The following is a 23,299-nucleotide window of genomic DNA, read 5'->3' as shown; positions in this document are numbered from 1 at the left end:
CTTTAAATGCCTCTTACAAAATTAATATTAAATAACTTATTTGGTGAAAGAGAGACCATCTCCAGATTTCCATGGCATCTATGACTTTGCTAGACTCTTCCTTTAGACCAAGGGTTCTCAACATGTAGTTCATGACCCCTTTGAGGGTTGAATGAGCCTTTCACGGGCATTGCCTGAGACCAGTGGAAAACACATTAAGATTCATAGCAGTAGAAGAATTACAGTTATGAAGCAGCAATGAAAATAATTTTATGGTTGGAGGTCAGCACAACACAAGGAACTATACTTAAGTGTTGAAGGCATTAGGAAGGCTAAGAACCACTGCTTTAGACAAAATCATTTCCTTGCTTTTGAGCTTTCTTATTTTTGAATATTTGTGATTACAAATTAAATTGTTTCTGTTTAACAGAAATCTATGTCAAATTTGTTAAGTGGCAAAGCAAAAATTGTCTATGTGTAAGAACAAATTTTTTAAGGAAGGGGCCTGCATTTTTTTCTAACATTGGATTTAATACAGGACATTCTTATGTAGAAGGTAGCATTCACAGGTAAGAGATATTTCACAATCCTGGAATGCTTGATGAAATGTCATTAGGCCATGAAGGAAAATATAGAGCAGGAAGAAATATAGTAGGTTAAATTAATTTCACAAAGGCATGCTTGATGTGTGAAAACATGATGAATGTTACCAAAATAAAGGAAATATGAATATCATTTCTGAAAGGTTCAGGCATTGTGTTGGCCTGCCCGTTACCTGGCAGAATGCACTCAGGCAGCACTCTGGTCAGCCCAGGGTTCCATGAGAGCTGGTCTGCACGCAGGTATAAAGGACCCGGCTCACTTACACTCTCTTGCTCTTTGCTCTCTCTCCTTGGTCCGTTCTTAACCCCCACTCTCTCTTCACTCTCTCTCTCCCCCCTTCTCTTTTCTCTTACCCTCTTCTTCTCTTCATGTCTCGTTTCTCCCCCTCACGTCTCTCTCCCTCTCCACCCGTAATAAACTCATATCTTGTGTTCCACAGCGCACTTTCATTAACTTAAACAAACGAACAATTCCAACAAGTAGTAAACACAATGACCATAAATCAAAATTGTAGCTTCTTATTGAATTAATACATTTAACATCTATTTTTCACCCTTTTGAAGTCAATACTCACTAGCCATTCATTAGATGGGTACGTCTAATTTACATAAATTATTGTGTGAGATTATAGGCTGAAATGAACCTCAAAAGAAGAATGCAATCATAATCCAGAGGGGAAAATGATCAAGTTCAAAACCACAGGGCCAAAGGATGGAAGTTAGGAGCAAAAACAGCTCTCTTCATTCGTAGCCCATGGATCCCTCATGGGAAAAGTGACTGAAAACGCGAAGAGGGGATTAAAATACCCATCCATTCAGCAGGCAGCCTACATGCTTCTTGGCCTGATAAAGTCATGCTACCTTCAAAGAGAGAGAGTAGAGGCTGGGCGTGTGATCTCAGTGCCTTCCACACTCAGCACCACCAAACGCTTAAGAGAAGAACAAAGGCTACATGTAAGATAGAGGCAAGCCTGGCCTGTTTCAGTGCAGGACCAAATGAACTCCTGTTTCTTTTTTAAATCGACGTGGCTTTGGTTTCAACCATGGGCATGTGCAATGTGTTCTTTCTGGAATGCAAAATAAGCTGCAGCATTCAGTCTCACTGAAACAATGGACTCTTCCTCCTAGGTAGACTGCAAGCTCAGCTGCCTGCCGTCCTGGCTTATGGGCTCCCTTTGGCCACTGTTTTTAACACCTGTGGATACAGTTTGCACCTACCTTGTTTTTGGGGTAAAGGTAAGGCACCACCTTCTGAAACACTTTCGGCATTTGCTCCATTGTGTCATTGTTAACAACGTGCAGCATACAGATCGGGAGAGTGGTGTATACTTTGGGGAGTAAGATCATATCTTGAGGAACCAAAAACGTTTCTCTGTAATTACAAAAGCATGGGACTTTCTTAGAGTGACTCTATGCTTTAAACAGAATTTAACCCCACAGAATCTTTGTAAAACTTTAAAATTGCAAGTAACTGAAAGGCTTGCATATCTTGTCCATTTCAAGTTATTATTACTTGTTCGGTGTACAAATGCAAAATTCTATTTTATACAACATTCATGACTTGTACCCAATATGCTACTGTTTGGAAATAAATGTTATCTAATTACACTGGAAACAGACTGATTTATTAGGTCAAGACAGTCACTGAAAAATCTATAAATTGTTTACATTTTCATATTTTGATGTAAGGACTATTGATAAAAATTCTTCAACATCCCATCATATATGTAGAAAAAAACTATGTGAGTATATATATACAGCAGGTCTGAACACTGCATGCCATCTGAAGATGACACCATACACCACTTGCCTGAATATTATAAACCAAGAATTCGGTGGCTGGTCTGGGTAGTTCACCATGTAGTCAGCGAAGGCCATCTTGGTTTCTTCATCCTGATAGCATGGGTAAGACTCCATGGACTTACACTTGCTCCTAAACATTAGTCTAGAAATGGGAAAATAACTTGAGTATTTCTTCTCTACAGAAGAGAAGTAGCCCTTGAGATAACAAAATATCAGATGCCACTGTTTTCCCGACTGAGGTCACAGAGGCACTGTGAGCTGTGACAACTGGTGCCAGAAGAGAGAAGCACATTCAGGGTCTGTCTTGAGTGACACCTTTCAGGGAGCTCCAACTGAAAAATAATGTAATTCCCAAGCAAGGGAGTGAGTAATGTTCACAGACGGGAAAGGAGGCTGAATGTTTAAGATCTAGAGTTGGAGAGACGGAAGCAGGATAAGTGGTTGTAAACTAGGTCAAAGGATCCAGATATTGGAGCTTGTGAAGTTAATGTGAGCAGTGGGCTTGGGAAATTCAGTGATGAAAAAGGAAGGGCCCAAAACAGAGTACAGGGTTAGAATTCTCTTCCTCTATGTTTTCTGGCTCATGGAACTGACTTAAATGAATCATGAGATTTGTCTGCTCCCTGCAGGGAGCCTGTGGCATCTTCCACAACAGGGTAGGAATTGATGGGATGGATTCCCCTTCTCTTCCTGCCTGAGTCTGGATCTAGCCTTAAAAGCACCAGGAATCTTGGATCTTTTTCACAATGTCTCAGGTGATATCTGGGATAGAGGCCATTATGGCCATATAGGACAGTTCTTTACTGGAAATATAGAAGTATTATTTAGGTAGAAGAGGCCTAGAGGTGTTCTTTACCTTAGAAGAGAGAGTGCATGCTGCTCCATATTCATCTCTAATACAGTCCAAATTTTCTGAAGTGTATCTGCAGCACTGGCATTTTCTTTAGTGTCTTAATAATAATAATAATAATAATTAACATTAAATCCATAAGATGTCTGAACAATGATCTTATTCACAGTGTTCATTGTGCAGATAAGGACTTTGCAATCCCCTGTAGGAGGTATGCAGGTCTTTGTGCTCAGACAGAAGTGCTAGAGAAAGCAGGAATGTTCAACACACGGGTTTATCTCTTCAAAGAAAAAGATAATAACCTGCTTTCCAGCCATGTGGTGAATAATCTAGTAACCTGTGAGGTATCTGTATGGCCAGGTCACATCAGCTACCCCAGATCCTATCATGAATTTGATTATCTTGAGTCTGTCTTCTTTAGTTAATCTACAGAAACTAACTGTATGGACAATGTCACTTTGTAGGAGTTTTGATGTAGTCATGTCTTAAGTTTTGTTGTGCACTTGGGATTGAGTTAACTATTACTAGGAAACTTTTTCCAAATTGCACTGTGCTCAGTGCCTGAAATAAACTACCAGCGGTCAGACTCTTGAAGTTTGAACTGACACTAGCTACTGAGTCCTGCTGAACTGGACTTTCTTCTTGCCTCTTGTGGATCAATACTCTGCGGGCCATGGTGTTTGCAGAGACCTCCACAATCCGCAAGTAAGATGGCCCCAGGCTGTCCAGTTTTGTAAGCATTAAAAGAATATTTAAATCATAGAGCTATAAATATCTAGATGAAAGCACTACTCACAGTTTCCTGCTGTTTCCTCTCATCTTTAGCCTGAAACATGTGGGTTCATGGATGTTTAAGAGACTCATAAAACAGTTTGCATAAGAAGATCTGCTGCCCCAAAAACTCCTGTGAAAAACCTTAGCTTACAAAAAGCAACTGCCTAGTTGTTGTAAAGAATACATCTGGGTGGATGGCTTGAACCTTGGTCTATGGCACTGTCCACCAATGGCTTCACAGTAGATGGACAGGCAGGTGAAATGCCATCCTGAGTAAGAATCTCAGATCAGCATGTCAGAAAATTGCACTCCCAGGTTTTCCTTATGGTCCTGAATATCTTCCCTGCTCTTCAGGATATGAAATGGTAGCCACAACATTTTGCTTATCTGTTGTGCACCTGATATAATGGGGTTAAAGCTTCATTTGTTTGGCCAGCTTCTCTGAGACTGTTGCCATCATGGATGTGTCCCCCTGACATTCATTTAATGAATATGAGCGGAGTGAAAGAACTATATTATGAAATTGCTTGCATTTTTCACAGTTCTCACAAAGAAAAAAGTCACGATATGAATATAATTGTTACTACTTATAGAGAGAATCAAAATCATCATGTGAATATAATAGTTGCTACTCATAGACATAACCACATTTTACCATATAATGAGTTTTATGAATGTGTTTGTTTTCTAATGAAGAAAACGTGAAAATCAAATAATTATAACGTACTTCTGTCTCCAACTTGTTCTTTCTTTCTCCTTTTCCCTCCCTCCCTCCCTTTCTTCTTTCTTGATTTGGTATCTCAGGCCAGCTCACACTAACAGCAGCAATCCTTTGACCTCACATTTCTGAGTGCTGGAACTATATGAGTGCAGCATCATACCTATATTTGTATATTTACTATATGTTTTTAAAACTTTTGGGTATCCGTACTTTTCACTCTCTAGACAAAAATTTCAGTATTGTCACTAAATGTTTTCCATAGATATATATTTATAACAAAATGTTTCAGTAAATTAAAAAGTTCTCTCCTAGATAAATCTTCCCTCTCAAAAGGTCAATGGATATCAGATGATGAAAATGATGATTGAATACACCTTTTGAACTTTTATCTGAAATAGGCATTTCTCCCCCACAATTCATTTGATATACCTGAAAACATTTCACTTCACAAATGTTAGAACACATAAAAACATTTTGCCTCTAAATTAACATCAGCCTCATCATGCATAGAAGCACCAGTGTTCTTCACTCTCTTCTGTGGCATTCAGTCTGAAAATGTACAGTAATCTCCTACTTGACTGATGCTGACTGACACCACAAACCGTTGTGACCAAACTGTGGATGGTTGAAAAGAACTCACAATAGATCTGGAAATTAAGCTGATCATTTTCTCAGCGATTCATGGAACATATGTTTCAATGTGTAGTGTGCATCTGCATGGACACACGTATGCGCAATGGACACATGCATGTGTGCACATACATGTGGATGCCAGAAGTTGACGTCGGGTGTCTTTCTTAGTTGCCCTCTATTTACCAAGGCAGGGTCTTTCCTAAAGAACCATGAGTTCCTCGATATGGCTCATCTGGCTACCCTCTGTCGGCCTCCCAACTGCTGAGCCTATTGTGTCACCATACCTGTATGACTTTTCTACAGAATCTGGGATCTGAATTCCAGCCCTCATGCGTGTGCAGAAAGTAGTTTTCCACCTCACTGTCCCAGCTCTGACAGTTATCCTTTCAGTAAATATTCATTGTATGTGGATGGCATCTCAGACACTGACTCTCATTTTGATAATGAGAACATGAACTCCAACCGACCATCTCCTTGCCTCTGGGGATTTCTGTACTTAATAAATTCCTTCTGAAAAGCAGGGTGACTATAACATACCTTCATGCACATAACAAGATACCCCTTCCCATACATGTGGTTCCATTCCAAGGGTTTCAAACCCATACCTGGCATTCTGGCTTTCATGAGTAGCCTGACATAGGTCCCTTTCCACATGGATTGAAGTTTCACTGCGGCAGCTATTTCCTCCGGAGTATACTCCTTCTCATTTATTGGCATACAGTATTTAAAGTCCACCCATTCCGCTGGCAAGAAAACGACAAGCACTGGATTGGAATTTACATTTAATCCTTTCCCAAAAATTTAATGCCTACAACTGTGGAAGCCTTTAGACACAGAAAATTCCACAAGGATGGATTGAACATCTCATTTCACATTGCCCACTGAGCTTAGTAAATTTCTGGGGAAATCATTCATGAATCTGTGATATTTCAATGAGCTGCCTTGTATTCCCATCAGAGAATATCCAGAAGCTTCCCTCAGAACTGAAAGGAAACAGAATAGTGAGAACAGAATGTGATAAGAGGAAGGAAGAAAGGGGACTGAATTGGGGCATCTCCCAAAAGTTCCTTAATTCATACCAGGTAAGTCAATGATGAATATACAGGAATTCTGGATTCCCCTGAAAGTGCATATTATAAGGGCTACGAAGTCTTCCCAGCCAACCTCGGGATCCCCTGGAAAACCCTAGAGAAGGCTTGAATTCCATGGCTGTCTCGAAGATCTATTGTCTCTGCAACTCAACAGCTGAACATACCCTTTTTAAATTATCACCACTTTATGCTCAGATACTTAAAATGAATCAGTACCTAAAGAGACATCCTCTACCAAAGAATCCAGTATGTCCGTGTCTAAAACCATAGCCCGAAATGCAAATTTGAAGTTTAAAGGAGGCTTGGCTACTTGAGATTTTTTCATTAAACGCCACAATGATATGTGGAAAACCTGAAAAAGATAAAGTACTCATACATACCACATCACACACACACACACATACACACACACAATTAGCAAAAATGGCACAACCTAGGTTGGTCAATGGAGCTGAGTTGTTCTTCACTATTGTGAACATATATGCAAAAGTTGCATCTGTTTGAATGTGTGACATTTGCCATTGCACACTCAGCTGAGTGTCTGTATTCTACCTTGATGCCCATACAACAATAAAATGGTTCCTTTCTCTTCTTCTTGGCAAGGTGCTCTTCTAGGTGGAGTGCAGTCTTAGTTTATACTTTGCCAACAACATCCAACATCAATATACATGTGAATAATGGCAAAGTACACTTTTAGTGCAAAGAAATTTTTACTTGTGTTTTTATTAAGCATGTCATATACTATGAGTTTATAATAAATTACAGTTTAATTGAATGACCTGTATATTTCATTCTGGCTATAAAATCCCTCCCTCAAAGGTCATGTGATAAGGCCTGAGGCATTTTCTGTTGTCAAAATTGGATGATATTGGCTTATGCAATGAAAAGAAGTTGTCTATAACACACTCCACAGTGCATAAGGCATTCTCATAACAAAAAAATAATTTAGCTTGAATGTCAATAGCATGGAGGTTTAAAAAAATAGAACAAAACAACAACAAAAACCAAATGTCACCCGCTTGCCTTGTACCTGGGATAGAACTGTACCTCTCAGTTTTCTTCCTCAAGAGACAAACACAAGTATACTGACCTCCCTTCCCCAGGCTATCTAGGAAACCAGAATGCTATTCAGCCTCAGCAGAAACTTCTCTTATAAGAGTGAGGAGGCTAATGTTCTCGAGGTCAACTTGAAATATTGGAATAACCACTGCTGGGTGAGTGCCAGTGTTTCCTCTCCTTTATGGAGATATCGTTTGCAGCTTAGCAGGAGTCTCTGGATGAGCAGGCCTCAGTAGCCCATAGCTGCCATTATCATATTCTTTAATTAATTTCATTCTGTTTCTCATCTTACAGATTCCTCTCTGCTTCCTGGAATCACTTTCAAAAGAAACATTCCCCGTGCAAACCACTTCTCCAGCTAGACTCAGCATTTGGGGTTCATCTCATGCATCTTTCCTGCTGGGAGCCTTGGATGGGAAGTGCTTACCCGAAAGTGCTGAGCAGTGAGTTCTTTGTTGTAGAGTGGGATTGGGTAGTGAGCCGCTTGTAGATCCCTCAGAGCTGTAGACAATTTAGCTTTGTCTTTGAAACTAGCAATCACATTTCCAACAGCTTTCATAATTATTAGAGACTGTTCTGTAAATCGGTAGCTTTCCTGTGAAGACAGAGCACACATACAGCAGCCATCCGCATGTCTGTTTAAGGACAGCCACGTTCACAAATGTTCATCTTCCCGGGAAGAAAATCCTGGGCTATAGGATTGATTTAAGGCTATTTCATTTGCAGAGAATAGACTAAACTGAGCATCTTACTGAACCCTATGGTCTGGGAGACATGAAACAAGGGCTGGAGTCTAGGAAAAGGACTGCATTAGAGGAGCACCAGCCCCATGCTGGAGTCAGGGAAGACTCCATGGTTTTACTGTCTAGTCTCAGTTCTGAAGGATGTCTAAGATGCTAGACTGATGAAGACTGGGATTTTGAGGACTGAAGGGCAGAGAAGATTCCAGGAAGAGGGTCTTGTAAGATGTAAACAAACAAGCAAGCAAGAAAAAAAACACCAGATGGTGGACTAGCTTGGACTGTTGGTTCCCTCTAGCTACCCATTCTGAGAAACAGTAAGGGCTTCAGACTGACAGAGACTCAAAGAATCAACCCAATCTGAGATGTTTGAGGACTGTCCTGGACAGTGTGTATTGGGTGGCGCTGGAATTGCCTGGCATAGCACATGCCTGCTTAGAGAAAGCCAGGAAAACTGAGCCATCTTATTGTTTCTCTAGGGGGTGCCTAGTTCAGTCATTGTTCCATGGATACTCACAGGACTGAGACAATGATACCTTGGAGAATCCCATGTTTGCTCCATCTGGAGCTTTTAGTTTGTTTTCTTGTTTTACTTTGCCTCATCCTGATTATTTAGTGGATTATTTGTTGTGAGATAATCATTTTGTACACTGTGTCTTTGCCAAGGTGCCTTCTGGTTGGTTTAAAAAAGATCTGAATGGTCAATAGCTGGGCAGGAAGAAGTTAGGCAGGACTTATGGGAAGAGAGAGAGATTCAGGGGGTTGAATCAACACCAGATGAGACAAGGAGGGAGTTGAACACATAGAATGAAGGAGAGGTAAATACTCATGTGGCAGAACACAGATTAATAGAAATAGGTTAATTTAAGTTATAAGACCTAGTGAGACAAATCTAAGCTAAGGTCAGGCTTTCATAAAATTTAATAAGTCTCTGTGTCATTATTTTGGGGCTTTTGGGTCCAATGAAAAAGTGCTACTACAGATATGAGAGATGAGAAAGTATCAGGAGTCATATAGCAGAAAATACAAGTTCTGACCTCCCTTAGGCACAAACATAGATAGAGGACATGGTAAACAAGAAAGGGTTTGAGTAAACTTGCTGCACCCATTTTCTCTTCAGAGCAGAGAAAGAAGCAAGAAAAACGAGGAAAGACCAGGAAGAAAGAGGGAAGAGGTGATTGGACATTTCCAGGAAGTCACAAGGAATGCTCTGAATCCTGGGATTACACTCAGAGTAAGAAAAGAATGAAAGAAGGAGGAATGCCCAAACTAAATGGCATTCATAAGGATGTCACTGGTGCTTTATCCCGCCAAAGGATGGATGCATCTCCCTGAGACAGTGACAGGAATGAAAGATGCAACAGAGTCGCAGTGGGTACAGTTGTTGGGAAGAATTATTTTTTTTGTTTTCCTACAGACTTTAAATTGTTAATTATACAGATTACATTTGGACATTTCTTAAAGGCTATATGGATAGTTTAATAGGTTAAAAAAGGAGGGCGAAAGCTAAATGCATTTCAAAACTCAAAAGAAGATTGAGTTTAAACTCTTTTGAAACCAGAGAGAAGGTATAAGGTTTGCTATGATATTTACCGGCTCAAAGTTGGGCAGTACAACATCTTCATCCCCAATGACAAATGTCACCATGCTGCAGACATGTATGGCGTGTCCCACTGGGGAATATGCACTGAATAGTAGCATGTGCCTCCTAGAGAGAATGAACACCATATGAAGACTGTGCTCTTCCTCTGCTGAATGTATTTCACCTCTGATAGCTGCTCGATCAGAGTTTGGAGTCAAAAGTCAGGGAAGAGTATATAGCTACCTTTGGATTTCCACTCTAACCCTCAGATACCATGAAATCTGTGTTTTGCTGGTTGAAGAAGACAGAAATAATTAGATAAAAATGACAAAGTTCCACACACTGAAGATGCCTCCCACACTGAGACTATATAGAGTGTTGCAGATTCACAACCAAGTCACTCCATCTCTCCTTCCTGTCCACTGTTTGCTATCACTGAAGACAGAGACAATCTCTAGCTTCAGTTACTGGCTGTTTAGACTCCTAAGAGGATGCTCCAAACACACCTATGGCTTAAGGTGTGTGGGGGGAGATGCAATGGCAAGACTCTCCTTTTTAAAACCCTTGTCCTTGGTGTCAATAGTTGTGTCAGTGCTTCTCAACCTGTGTGTTATGACCCCTTTGAGAGTGGAACCATTGGGAAACACAGATATTTGTATTACGATTTGTAACAGTAACAAATTTACAGTTATAAAATAGCAATGAAATAATTTTATGGTTCCGGGTCACTACAACACGAGAAACTGTATTAAAGGATCACAGGGTTAGGAAGGCTGAGAACCATTGTGTTAGATAATCTCACAGAATTAATTCTATTTCTAGAGAACCCTTCCATACAGAGTCTAGATTGAGAAATGATGCTTCTTAAATTTTTATTATTTTCTAGATCTTCTAGGTGCACAATACATATTGGTTTAGCATTTAATTTTGCTGCTTGGGGTCTGCTTTCTGCACATAGTCCATAACTCTTCACTAATCACTCACAATTACAAAGATTGAACTTAAGGGGAAAATATCTGGTAAGAATATTTTCCCTTTGAAATAAAAGACAGTCTCACTAATTTTATATACTAAAATCAAGAAAACACTTCCATTATATGTAATTTCCATTGAACAGAAAGTGTGATGTGTTTGCCTAGCCTTACCATAATTAAAGATAGAATCTAACTAAACACACCACAGGTGAAATTTCAGGTTAGTAGGAAGAAATTCTCTTTTACAATCCAAATGGAATCAAATGTAAATGAAATCAAACTGAATTCTTGCTAAAGAACAGTAAGATTTATGAGAACACAAGAGAGATTGCTGATGGAATCATTTTAGAAACCTCTGGGTTTAAGCGTGTTTGTCATGTTCTTTACATGTTCAGTCCCAGAACTTCCAACAATGAGCCTTCCAAAACAGTATCCAGTGTGATTCTGCAAATGGCATCCCATTGGCAGGATTCTCTCTCTCAAGAATCCCAGTGATGGACAGGTGCCTTGTCAATCACTTCAGGGAGCAATAATGTAGAACTCCCATTGTTTCTTTATTAGTCAATGTCTAAAAGACACAAACATGGGAAAATGAAGTCGGACCCTACCCGACAGGCAGGCGCACCATGACAGCCTTCGTTGCATAGGTGTGGATCCTCAAAACTGCACTGAGAGGCTTCAGGGACTTCCAGGTGATGGCTTCGGCTGTCAGAAGTCCAGGCTCCACATGGGGACTGTCTTTTGTTAAGGCTTTGGGAGAAAGGAGATGTGTTGAATGTGACTGTGGAAGGACGGTCAGCCTCCACTCCCATTGCTTCCCATCCAGTATAACCATGAAAGTGAATCAGGCGCTGATGATACCCTAAAAGCAACCTGAAATGCCAGAAGCTAAGTCTATAAGCATGGGACACAGCACCAAGCTTGGCTACAGCGCTGCCTCCCTGTCCAGTCTGCTCTTTGTCATCATCTCCTCAGACAGAAAAACTAGGATGAGGAGACTGAGGGAAGCAGCACACGCTGATGTGTTTCTTCATAGTCTGCCAATATTTTATTATCATCTCCATTTGTATAATTAGAATGTCTCCCCAGACACAACTTTAATGAGAAAAATGGTATAATATCTTGAATAATAAGAGATATCAAAGGTGGTATTAAAATTAAAATATTCTCTTCCCTATCTAAATGTATAAAAATCTTTGAATTATATAGAAGTTTCAAGGAATAAAAATTTTATCAAGCAAACTTTTCTTTAAATGTGCAACAATAATTATTTTTCATCAATGTCTGAGAACACAATGAATTTTGCCTTTCTTCCAAAAAACTCTCAGGATGAATGTACAAGGTCAGTCTCCTCATGCATGTACAATTTCCATGTCCTAGAACACAAGGACTTCAGAGCCGATAGCTAAGAAGATGTATTAAACTGAGATCACTAAATTTTGGAATTTAATGAATATTTATTTGGCAGTCTGTAATATTCGTTATTCAAGATAATTGGGATTCAAGTGAAGTGCGAAAGTCTTCACCTTTAATATTGTCAGAATATTCAATTCTTGAGAAGTTGAGACAGGGTTAACTTGAGTTACAGATAAGCTTTATCAAAATAGGCCAAGGAGTCCAAGAATGGTCATATGTATGTACCAGTTGACCTGTACAAACAGGGAAGTCCACCCACTTAAAGAGGTAAGGCGTGTGAGGGCCTCAGGGAGTTTGTGTGGGAAAATGAGGCCCTCCATTTCTCGCTGAAATCAGCAGTATGACTTTCAATGGTAAATGAACGCCAATAAAAGTAGATGTGAAAGACTGGAAGAAGGGAGATTCAACGTTTCAAGCAGTCTTTTGTGAGAACAGTGGGAGAAGGAGCGTGCGAGGGACTGTCTGGAGAGGAGGGCTTGCTGAGTTCTGTTCCTCAGCTTTGAGTGGGCTGGCAGGAAGGATATCCTTTTCCCAGTCATATTCAGATGCTCTTTGGCAGTCAAAGATTCGGCAGAGTTGACTTTAATACTGGGATGCTTATCAAGGAAGAGCAATGAAAAGAGGTTAAGGGCAAGTGTGTTTATTAGCCAGCATGTTCAACATGTGGTCTATGGGCCACAGGTGGCTTTATGCCGCTAAATATAGCTATGCCTGCAGCCCAGCACAAAATCATCAACTTTCTTAAAGAATTATGAGATTTTGTTCTTGTTAAGTGGGTTGCACTATTCCCTAGATTGGACTTTGTAGATGTCACTATGTCATAAGGCTGGACATGTCTGGTAGGGTACACAAAAGGATACATTTGCAGTGATTTGCCAGAGAACTTATACTGACTGGGTAGGAGGAAAGAGATCATGAAAAGAGTGATGGACATATAAAGGCATGTATAGCATAGATGGATGGAGGGTTTGTCAGAGTCAAGAATTAAAAGGCTGGGAGTCTGGAGAGAGCAAACTCTAGAGAGGGATTTAATAAGAATTCATTTAATTAATTTAAATTAGTTTGAGACCAGCTTTAACACAATTCATGTGCAGTACTTCCACAGACTTATTTATGTCTCATAGTCTCTAACACATAAATATCTCTCTGACTGAACATCACCACACTGGGGGACAAGCTCCCGGTACATAACCTGAAGGGAAAGGAGACCAAAAGTCACAGAAGAATCCAAAATGGGCTAAAGGAAAGGATTATTTCTGATCATTGTCAGATTAAGTAATAAAGAAAATAGGAATGATGACAGGTAGAGGCAGAAAGAAAAGCAACATGGAGCAAGCCAAAGACATGAACAAGAGACTGTGATCAAGAGAGAATTCGGTGGCAAGGGTCAGCGCAGTCCCCAGGGTTGGAGGAGCAAGGGCAACAGAGGTGGTGGCCGGAGCAGGCCAAGAGACAGTTTTATCACCTATGGACTGAAAACCTTGTTGTTACATGCTCCCTAGCCCACCTGTGCTATGGGCATCCAGACAATCGTGCTCTCAGAACCCTCTTACCTCCAGATTCCCCCCAGCGCACCAAAGCAGAAAAGCAAACCAATAGTTCAATAGGCTTCAGGCTGTCCACAAACAGGTAGTAGGGCACACGTTCTTCTGAGAACTGCAAGAAATCAGAGCAGCCATCAAGCTTACCAGTCCATTCATCCTGTCCATCACAGTCAAGTTCACACATACGGAGAAACTTACTGCATTCTATGGATCACAGTCAATACATCACATGTCTAATAAAAGGAAGTAAATCCACACAATAATCCATGGCAGCTGGAGCTGGGACCTTGATAGAGTCTGGCTGCCAAATTAGGATACTCTTCTCCATGAACAAAAATAAGGGAACTGCCAATTCCAGGAATAACATGGTGAGAAAGAGCAGGCTGAGGGTAGAAAATCAGTTACAGACAGGCAAGAAAACAGACTGAGCATGGTAGCAAATGAAATTGCCTAATAGGGATTCATAGAGGTATTTTGCAGAATGTTACATGGGGGAAAGAAGAACAACAACAAAAAAACACTTTTTTAATTCTCCTCACAAGATCTTCAGAAATATAACCACTCTGGTGTTCAGAGTGAAGTTTTGTCTTAGAGATATAGTAAAGTGATTGGTCAGATAAGAGTTCTTTGGAAAGTCAGTCATACATGGCTACATGATTAGGACTTCCATTTATAGAGAACTATGGGTGGTCTTAATTCCCAAGAGAATTAAAAGCAGTATGTGTGGGTTGCCAAAGGCACAAAGTTTGTAAGTAGTAAAGCTAGAGTTTAAAACCAAGCCTGACTCTAACATTATACTCAAGACTATTTATTGCCTTGTTATTGCTTCCCAACTCCACAGCTCTTTAACATAGTTTTGAATGATGGCAAACAGAAACATAGTTAACAAATATAGTTGTCACTATGCTTTGGAAGTGTGTCACAGACATGCTACTTTACCACAATAGTTAAACGACCAGTTAGGATAGGAATGATTAATCTGTAGTCACACTATAAAAAAGAAAACCTTATTATTCATAAACTATAAAACAATTGCTAGAAATGTCTGGCATGACATGAGATCAAAATCACTGCCTCCTCCAATATCTTCTATTAGTTACCATCCAACCATTTATTTCATGTTTCCTAGTGATACTGACAGTTGTTGCAAATACTCACTATTTGCATGTGATGGGCTTTGGATCGTCCAGCCTGACCTGTCTATTAGAAAGAGTTGCTGCAAGGGGTTCAATTTTAAGGGTTAGCAGTTGGGGCATTGGCAGTCCTCAAAGCCATTCATGAATGACTTTCCAAGATCTCTTCTCCATCCTCACACTGAGCATCAAGAGAATGTCTAAGAGGTGTGCTTTAGCCACTGGCTCTGTGCTAAAACAATCAGTACCAATAACTAAAACAGGAAAGCCTGGCCTCAGACCACAGCCAACCTGTCTTCTCAGAGTTATATAGGCATGTTACTTTATTTTGCTAAATGGACAAATTTTAAAGGAAAAATAATTATTTACCATCACTTTATATAAACATTAGAACAAAGAAAAGTTGACCATGCTACTACATAAGCACATTTATTAAAAACAATTGATGGGTGTCAAAAAGTGTGAATCTTATTTAGTAAGTGACAGTCAACATCTATCATCATTTACTGAAAGATCTTCTTTTAAATGTCTGACATACATTATCTCAATTATGTCCCAACCTGGGGAGGACTACTGTGGGAAGCAAACTAGTCAAGTATTGCTTATGTTCTGGACAAAGGGTAATTAAAAAACTGAAAATTGATATATCAAACATAATTGTATAAGATATTTATAAATGCTTCAGACATTTAAAAATATGTTTTAGTGAGGTCATTCTACATAAATCTCATGTATAAAAAGAAAGCTTAATGCTCTTACCTTGAATTCTGATTTTTGAAAATTAAGACAATAAGAACTTGGCTTATGGAAAATATATATGTGGCTGAAAAAGAGAACATTAATAACAGGTTATTGCCATTAGATACAAAGCTAGTACTAAATGTTTAGCTTCTTAAGACTTAAATATTATAGGCAGAAAACTGAAAAAACTGCTGCTCTTGTTCTTAAGAGAAAGAATTACCTCAGTGGGTAAAATTCATCTTAAATATTTGAGGGGTGTCAGATTTGGTTGATAATGTACTATGTGAATAGATATTTAATGCATTCATTATGGGAGCCGGAGAAGAGTCATAGCCAGACATAATGTGAAGAGAGAGTCTAAATTGGAAGTCTCGATCCGGTCCTTTCTCTCAGAGATCTGGGAATCCCAAAGAAAGATTGTAGGAGTCAGAGGGGATAGAGAACATCTGAGAACATGACCTACTAAAACCACACGAGTTCACAGAGACTGAAGGGGCAAGAACTGGGCCTTCATGGGTCTTCACCAGGTCCTTGGCATGTAAGCTATGGCTGTTAGCCTAGGACTCCTAACAGCGGGAGCTAGTGTATCTTTGATTCTTTTGCTTGTTCTTAAAACTCCTTTCCTCCTATTGGATTGCCTTCTCCAGCCTTGATATGAGGGTTTTTGCTTTGTCTTAATGTATATTGTTTTGTTCTTTATTTTTGGCTGTTGTCTCTAGGAGGCCCGATCTTTCCAAGGAGGAAACAGAGAGAGAGAGAGAAAGGTGGGGGGATCTGGAAGAAAGGGGAGGTGTGGAAAGCTGAGAGGAGTGGAGGGAAGGGAAACTATGGTTGGGATGTATTATATGAGAGAAAAATCTATTTTCAATAAAAAAGAAAAATTGTATTTGATATTATGCTGATATTTACTTTTCTCTTTTGAATGATAGTTAAGAATCAATAGATCATATGACCAATATATAAATATACAAAAGCAGACCCTGTTATGAGCCTGTAGGATACTACAGTTCTCTATTTAGGAGAATCTAGCCATCTGAATGGCGTTTGAATACTTACTGAAAGCACACACAAAAGTCTTCAAAGTCTAACCATATTTCTTTGGAAACTCCTTCGTTTATTGTTGCCAGATCCTCCTGTGACTTGTCCTGTGTTCCTGTGGTAAGACTGATCAAATCCCTTTCTAAACCAATAGCCTCGGGTGCGTGGAGATCACCCAGTAAAAGCTCTGCCTGTTCATCTGGGGAAGAGATAGAACAAACAATGCAAGCATATCTTAACCCTGTTAAATGACAGGCTTTTAAAGTATGGAGAAACGAATGATAGGGGGTGTTTCAAATTCAAGTCCTGTTTATGGGAAATCAGTGACATAATCACTTACATATAGGCCTAAGGTTTAGGAAGGTATAATTCACACTCTTAGAATTTTATAACCAGGAAACTTGAAATCACTTTGGTTAAGTTTTGGGAACACGTTCTTTGTAAATTTCCAGGTGGTGACAGATATTAGATCATCTGCCACAGAGATATTCTTGTAAGGGACAGTACCGGGACTGGAGAGATGGCTTAGCAGTTAGGAGCACTGGTGGCTCTTCCAGAGGTCCTGAGTTCAATTCCCATCAACCATATGGTGACTCACAACCATCTATAATCAAGTCTGATGCCTTCTTCTGTCATACAGGCATGCAGACAAACAGAGTACTCAATACTTCAAAAACATGCATAAATAAACAAGTCTTAAGGAAAAGTTTATCCAGCCTGTGGTGTTGCACCCTTTTAATCCCAGGCAGAGGACAGGAAGATCTCTGTAAGTTCAAGGCCAGCCTGGTCTACAGAAAGAGTTCTAGGACAACCAAGCGTACACAGAGAAACCCTGTCTTGATAAAAAAAAAGAGGTAGAGGAAGAGGGACAGTCAGCGGTGCAGAAGGCAAAGTGAAACGTGACAGGTCTGTTGTCCCTCCTGTGTTCAGCCAGCCCTTTAACTCCTCCACTCAGTAAATGCATAACCACAGTTTATATCTGTCAAGTACTGTCAAAAATCATGTGGAATCTTGAACCAACATCTTATATACATTTATGTGACATTTCTTTTGGATTTGGTCTTACCTAAGTCTTTAGTTAGTAACAGGAATTGGCAATGGTTTCTTTATTTTGATCACAGCATGCAAACTTTAAAAGGCATGAACTTGTGGACACTCACCTAAACTCAGTAACAGAGAAGATTAAAGACTGAGGTCAACTTGGACCTCAGTGAGTTGTAGCTCAATCTGGACCCTGTCTCACATGAAATAGAACAACAAAATAAAAAGATCGCACGCACTTTACTCCCAGACCCTTAATTGCATCTTTTCCATTTCTATTTTAGTTTGAATTTAACCTGTGACACTGTCACATGTTTCTAGTCTGGAATAGATTAGAGGTAGTAAAAACATGGGAGAGACTCATGTGGGAGAAGAGAGAACTATTTCTGTTTAGAAGCAAGATTTTGTGGGCATTATGTATGGGAGAGGAAAAACATGAGGGGAAGACTAATTTACCTTTTCCAGATAGAGTTTGCGATGCAATATTACCCTGTAGAGTGAAAATGAACAATTATAAGTATATACCTATTTTCCCAATTTAGGAAAGTATGCAGCTGTTTAACGATGTATAGGAAACATGAACCAGGAGGGACATATGGAGAACTTTTACAGCGGAAGAATATCCCACTTTCTAAGTTGCCACAGATATACAAGGTGGGAGGGATTAATGGAATTCTTTTTGCTGCTAAGACATGGAGTATGCACACTTCACAGATACAAGTGAGTTCATAATTTGCAGTAAATCTTGCCCAATTCAGGGTTGAGTCCGTACCTGCGACTGGTTTCCTGTTACCATGTTCATTTCGCCTTGGCTGGTGTTTGCGTTTAACTCATTTTCCACAAGTGGCGGAAGGCTGGATCCCAGAGGGGTCCCTTTCTTAACAACAGATTGTACAAAACGCCTGGTGGAGAGAAACCCACAAAACTTCTGCTACTGTCACTTCTGACATACAGTGACTAGTGCATATACTCAGTTTCGTCAACAAGAAAAAGTTCTGATTCTGCTCATTTTGTTCTTATCCTTTTACAAGGAAGTCTTTAAAAAACACTTAACATTGAACCCATGAAGAATGGTTTATATTTCTTTCTAGACCACCATCAGTCGATGGTAAACGTTTTCTAGGGACACTGTTTTAAAGGTGTGAATTGTAGATAATTAAAAGACAAGATTTGATTACAACATTGGTGGAATTAGAGAGTGTGTGTGGATGAAACATCTTGGTGTGGGAAATTTAATCCTGAAGAGTTGCATTTTAAGCTTCTAAGTGTGACTTTCTTATTCTCCACCCAAGTCACTTCCTCAAGAACTCATTGTCACCGTTCAAAACACCATCATTGTAGCACAAATTTCATCAGCACATGAGATGTCTATCACAGTATTTGTATTTCATACAACTGTTTCAAAGACAAAATCAAATTCTGCACATATAGCAGAGTATGGTGGTGCCTACTTTTAATTACAGCATTCAGGAAGCAGAGGCAGATGGATCTCTGAGTTCTCAGCCAGCCTGGTTTACATATCAAGTTCTAGGTCAGGCAAGGTCACATTGTGAGACCCTGTCTCAAAAGCAAAAGGAAAATAATTTTTACTCACATAGACTTCATGAACTAGGATTTCACAGTGTTTAGTTAGATTGAATTCTCCAACTTATACACAATTTCCACTAGAGGGTAGTAGAAACATATTTATGAGGCTGCAATTGTCTCATACAACCATAAGCCAAGAATGAGCAAGCATGCTGCTATAGCAGTGGAATTTCCATGAAAGGAAATCACGACAATAGTCGTTTCCCTGGGGATTGCTCTTATGCTGACACGAAAAATATGAATATATAACAGAACAGGTCTAGGACATGTCTTCCACAGAGAATGCAATGGCATTCACATGCCTTTAGCTTTGCCACAGAACTTGGATATGGGAATGAATTCATAACAGATTACAGTGGGTAATAGACTAGTGGAAGCCAATCAAGCAATGGTTGCCTGTTTCCGGGTATTAGAAATTTATCTAATTTAATCAAATAGTAAAGCTAGAAGAAGTTACAGAAAATCAGGGATGGGAATAACTTGGGTAACTCGGGCTATGAAATCAACCCATTTTTGTCCTTATAAACATAGAAATTACTATGCTAAGTATGCTAATATAAGCAGTAGGAAACGTGTTCCACTGATAAGCAGCTTCAGTTTTTATAGCCCATATAACCCCTAATTAGTATGCAAAAGCAGTCATATGAAAGCTCAAAGATCCCAATATGTATTGGGATGGAAAATTGAAATCTTAGATGATGAACAATTCCCGGTGTCAACTAACCTGGACTAAGGCATACCTAGGTAACTGGAAAGCTTCACTTCTTGGTGTGTCTGTGAGGCAGCTTTTGAAGGAGATTAACATGGGCATCAGTGGCCTGAGTTGGAAAGTTGTCTACACAATGTAGGCAGACGCTGTCCACTCAGCAGTAGGCCTGGATAGCACACAACAGCTGAGGGAAAACTTTTACTTTCTAGTACCTAGACCAGAGGTTCTCAAACTGTGGGTTGTGACCACATATCAAATATCCTACATTTCAGATATTCACATTACAATTCAAAACAGTAGCAGGATACAGTTCTGAAGCAATGAAACAATGTGATGGTTGGGAGCCACCACAATATGAGGAACTGTTCAAGAGTCACAGCATTAGGAAGGTCAAGAGCTACTGTCGCGGATTATTCCTTCCTTGCTCATGGTCATCACAACCCCAGGGTCTCTGCCCTTTGAACTCCAGGTAATGTACAGTGGCATCCCTGATCCTTCAGCCAAATGGAAGCCACACTGCTGCTTCCTGTCCTTCTAAGGCTTGCATTTGATACCCACGCTAATTGCCTACCCAGTCCTCTAAATGCAAATAGTCTCTCATGAGACGTTACAAACACCATGTCCATGAAGCCAATTCCTCCAGAATGTAGTTGTCTGGCTTCTATACCATTGTTCAAGCTAACATCTGTTCATGCATATATAGGTTATGTTTCTCTGAAGATCTTTCAGTATAAATATAATTGGGAAAACTATGAAGCATAAATAAAAAAGAAGAAAAAAAAAACAAAAAAATAAATAACTCTTCCATACATGATAGAAACACAAAAAGGGTAAAAGATGTCAAGAATGTGCACAAAGTGTTAAAAGTAATAGAGTAAGAAGGTGTAAGCTAACTGATTAAGAAAATGTGTCTAATATATTAAACTTAACTAGAGTAAGACAGTATAAGTTAACTTATTAATTGGCTATGGTATAAAGTGTGCTGAAAAGTAAAACGTTCACTGAGTTGAGCATTTAAATTGTGACTGCTTTTTTTCTTATCAGTTTCTATTTCTATCATGGATATAATCCATGGCATATCCCAGGAAAGACTGAACCATATCTGATGGCATATACATCTACCACAGCCTGTGATGAGTAATATTGTCAACTTCACAGGATCTGGAACCACTAAAGAGAAAGACCTCTGGGTATGTCTGTGAGGAAGTTTCTAGATTGAGTCAAATTGAGCTGCCATTAACTGTGGGCAGCATATATAGAATGGGATAGATATTCAGTAACCCCACATCGGACAGAGGGCTGATCTCCAAAATTTACAAAGAATTCAAAAAGCAAGTCTCCAAAACACCAACGATCCAATTAAATAGTGGAGTACAAAACTAAATAGAGAATTCTCAATAGAGGAGTCTAAAATGGCTGAGAGACACTTAAGAAAGTGTTCAGCATCCTTAGCTATTAGGGAAATGCAAATCAAAACAACTCTAAGATACTCTTACTCCTGTCAGAATGACTAAAATCAAAAACACCAATGACAGTTTATGCTGGAGAAGATGTGGAGAAAAGGGAACACTCCTTCAATGCTGGTGGGAGCGCCAACTAATACAGTCACTTTGGAAATCAATATGGAGATTCCTCAGGAAAATGGGAATCAGTCTACCACAAGACCTAGCAATTCCACTCTTAGGCATATACCCAAAAGATGCACATTCATACAACAAGGACATCTGTTCCACTATGTCCGTAACAGCATTATTTGTAATAGCCAGAATCTGGAAGCAACCTAGATGCCCCTCAGCTGAAGACTGGATAGAGAAAATGTGGTACATTTACACAATGGAGTACAGTGGGAAAAAATGAAATCTTGAAATTTGCAGTCAAATGGATGACAATAGAAGAAACCATCCTGAGTGAGGTAACCCAGTCACAAAAAAACAAAATGTCATCCAGGGACTAATGGAAGCAGAGGCAGACACCCACAGCTAAGCACTGAACTGAACTCCTGGAACCCAGTGGCAGAGAGGGAAGAGTGATGAGCAAAGAGGTCAAGACCAGGCTGGTGAAACCCACAGAGACAGGGGAGGGCTCTTGGACCCCAGACTGTTGGCTGAGATGTCAGCATAGGTCTGATTTAGACCCCCTGAATGTGAGTGTCAGTGAGGAGGTCTAAGCCACGTATGGTACCCAAGTAGTAGATCATTATTTATCCCTGGCATACAGATGGACTTTGGGTGCCCATCCCACACTGAGGGAGGCTCTCTCAGCCTGGACACATGGAGGAGGACCTAGGCCCTGCCCTATATGAAATGACAAACTCTGAAGATCGCCCATAGAGGGCCTCACCCTCCCTGGGGAGCGGAGTGGGCATTGGAGGAGATTGGGGGAATTGGTGAGGGTGTGGGTGAGGAAGGAAGGGAGAGGGAGCTGGGATTGACATGTGAAGCAAGCTTGTTTCTAATTTAAATAAAAAATAAAATAATGAATAGAATAAAAGTCAAAAGTAACTAGACACAAATCTAGCAAATATTATATCAGTATTTTCATATTATTTCTTTTATGTTTTAAGATTATAGCAGAATTATATTATCTTTACCCTCCCTTTTCTATCTCCAAACTCCTTATGTACTCCTCTTATTCCCTTTCAAATTCATACCTCTTTTTTCATTACTTGTTATATACATATATATTCCCAAACACATAATACAGGCTGTTTAGTCTGTATAATGTTATTTGTATGTATGTTTTCAGGGCTGACCACTTGGTACTGAATAATCAGTTTGTGTGTACTTCTCTAGGGAAGACCATTTCTCCTGCTCTCAGCTTTCCTCAGTTTATTGTAGTTCTCTGTGTAGTGTTGAGGCCTCTTGAGCTTTCCTAGTTCATGTTAACATGTCTATTGCTGCTATCCTTGTTCAACTCATGTTTAGGCAATCATATTGAGATTTATTATTATCATGCAGGCTTTTAAAACAATTATTTGTACCACTCTATCCCACTTAATCAATAAAATAGTATTTGGTGAAAAAAGACTGTGGACAGCATCAGTTTATGTGCTGGGGTCCTGGAGTGAATGAAAAGAAGAAAGAAGTTGAGCACCAGCATCCATTGGTCTATGCTTCCTGACTGTAATTGAAATGCCCTTGCTCTCAAATTCATTCCTTAAATACATATACATGGGTGTACATGTATGCATAAACGTGTGCATCCCCTTAATGCAAATATGTATGTATATTTGGCCTCAATATTCGTCAAACATTCTTCCTATTAAGCGTGACTTTTAACCAC

The 23,299-nt window shown here is 39.6% G+C and overlaps 1 protein-coding gene and 1 long non-coding RNA gene across 8 annotated transcripts in view; one reads left to right on the top strand and one right to left on the bottom strand.

Annotated features, from left to right (window-relative positions):
- Adgb (androglobin) overlaps positions 1-23,299 on the bottom strand; it is a 102,582-nt gene that overhangs the window by 27,068 nt on the left and 52,215 nt on the right. For all 7 annotated transcript variants that reach the window (XM_040728118.1, XM_040728119.1, XM_040728123.1 and 4 more), the window contains 13 exons: positions 18,494-18,623; positions 18,178-18,211; positions 16,699-16,879; positions 15,661-15,724; positions 13,778-13,880; positions 11,417-11,558; positions 9,846-9,960; positions 7,940-8,107; positions 6,670-6,805; positions 5,968-6,105; positions 3,241-3,334; positions 2,392-2,526; positions 1,800-1,953 (listed from right to left, as the gene is read on the bottom strand). In XM_040728118.1, coding sequence (XP_040584052.1) covers positions 1,800-1,953; positions 2,392-2,526; positions 3,241-3,334; positions 5,968-6,105; positions 6,670-6,805; positions 7,940-8,107; positions 9,846-9,960; positions 11,417-11,558; positions 13,778-13,880; positions 15,661-15,724; positions 16,699-16,879; positions 18,178-18,211; positions 18,494-18,623 — 1,594 coding nt within the window. The remainder of the gene's footprint in view (positions 1-1,799; positions 1,954-2,391; positions 2,527-3,240; positions 3,335-5,967; positions 6,106-6,669; positions 6,806-7,939; positions 8,108-9,845; positions 9,961-11,416; positions 11,559-13,777; positions 13,881-15,660; positions 15,725-16,698; positions 16,880-18,177; positions 18,212-18,493; positions 18,624-23,299) is intronic.
- Positions 1,726-9,847, top strand: LOC121132798. Its single transcript, XR_005869424.1, has 3 exons — positions 1,726-1,817; positions 7,807-7,955; positions 9,373-9,847. It is a non-coding gene; the product is annotated as an uncharacterized LOC121132798 (long non-coding RNA).

Source organism: Mesocricetus auratus, unplaced genomic scaffold (assembly GCF_017639785.1).
Source record: "Mesocricetus auratus isolate SY011 unplaced genomic scaffold, BCM_Maur_2.0 Super-Scaffold_100018, whole genome shotgun sequence".
Lineage (NCBI taxonomy): Eukaryota > Metazoa > Chordata > Mammalia > Rodentia > Cricetidae > Mesocricetus > Mesocricetus auratus.
Note: the sequence above shows the minus strand (reverse complement) of the source record. Positions and strands in the feature narration are given on the sequence as shown.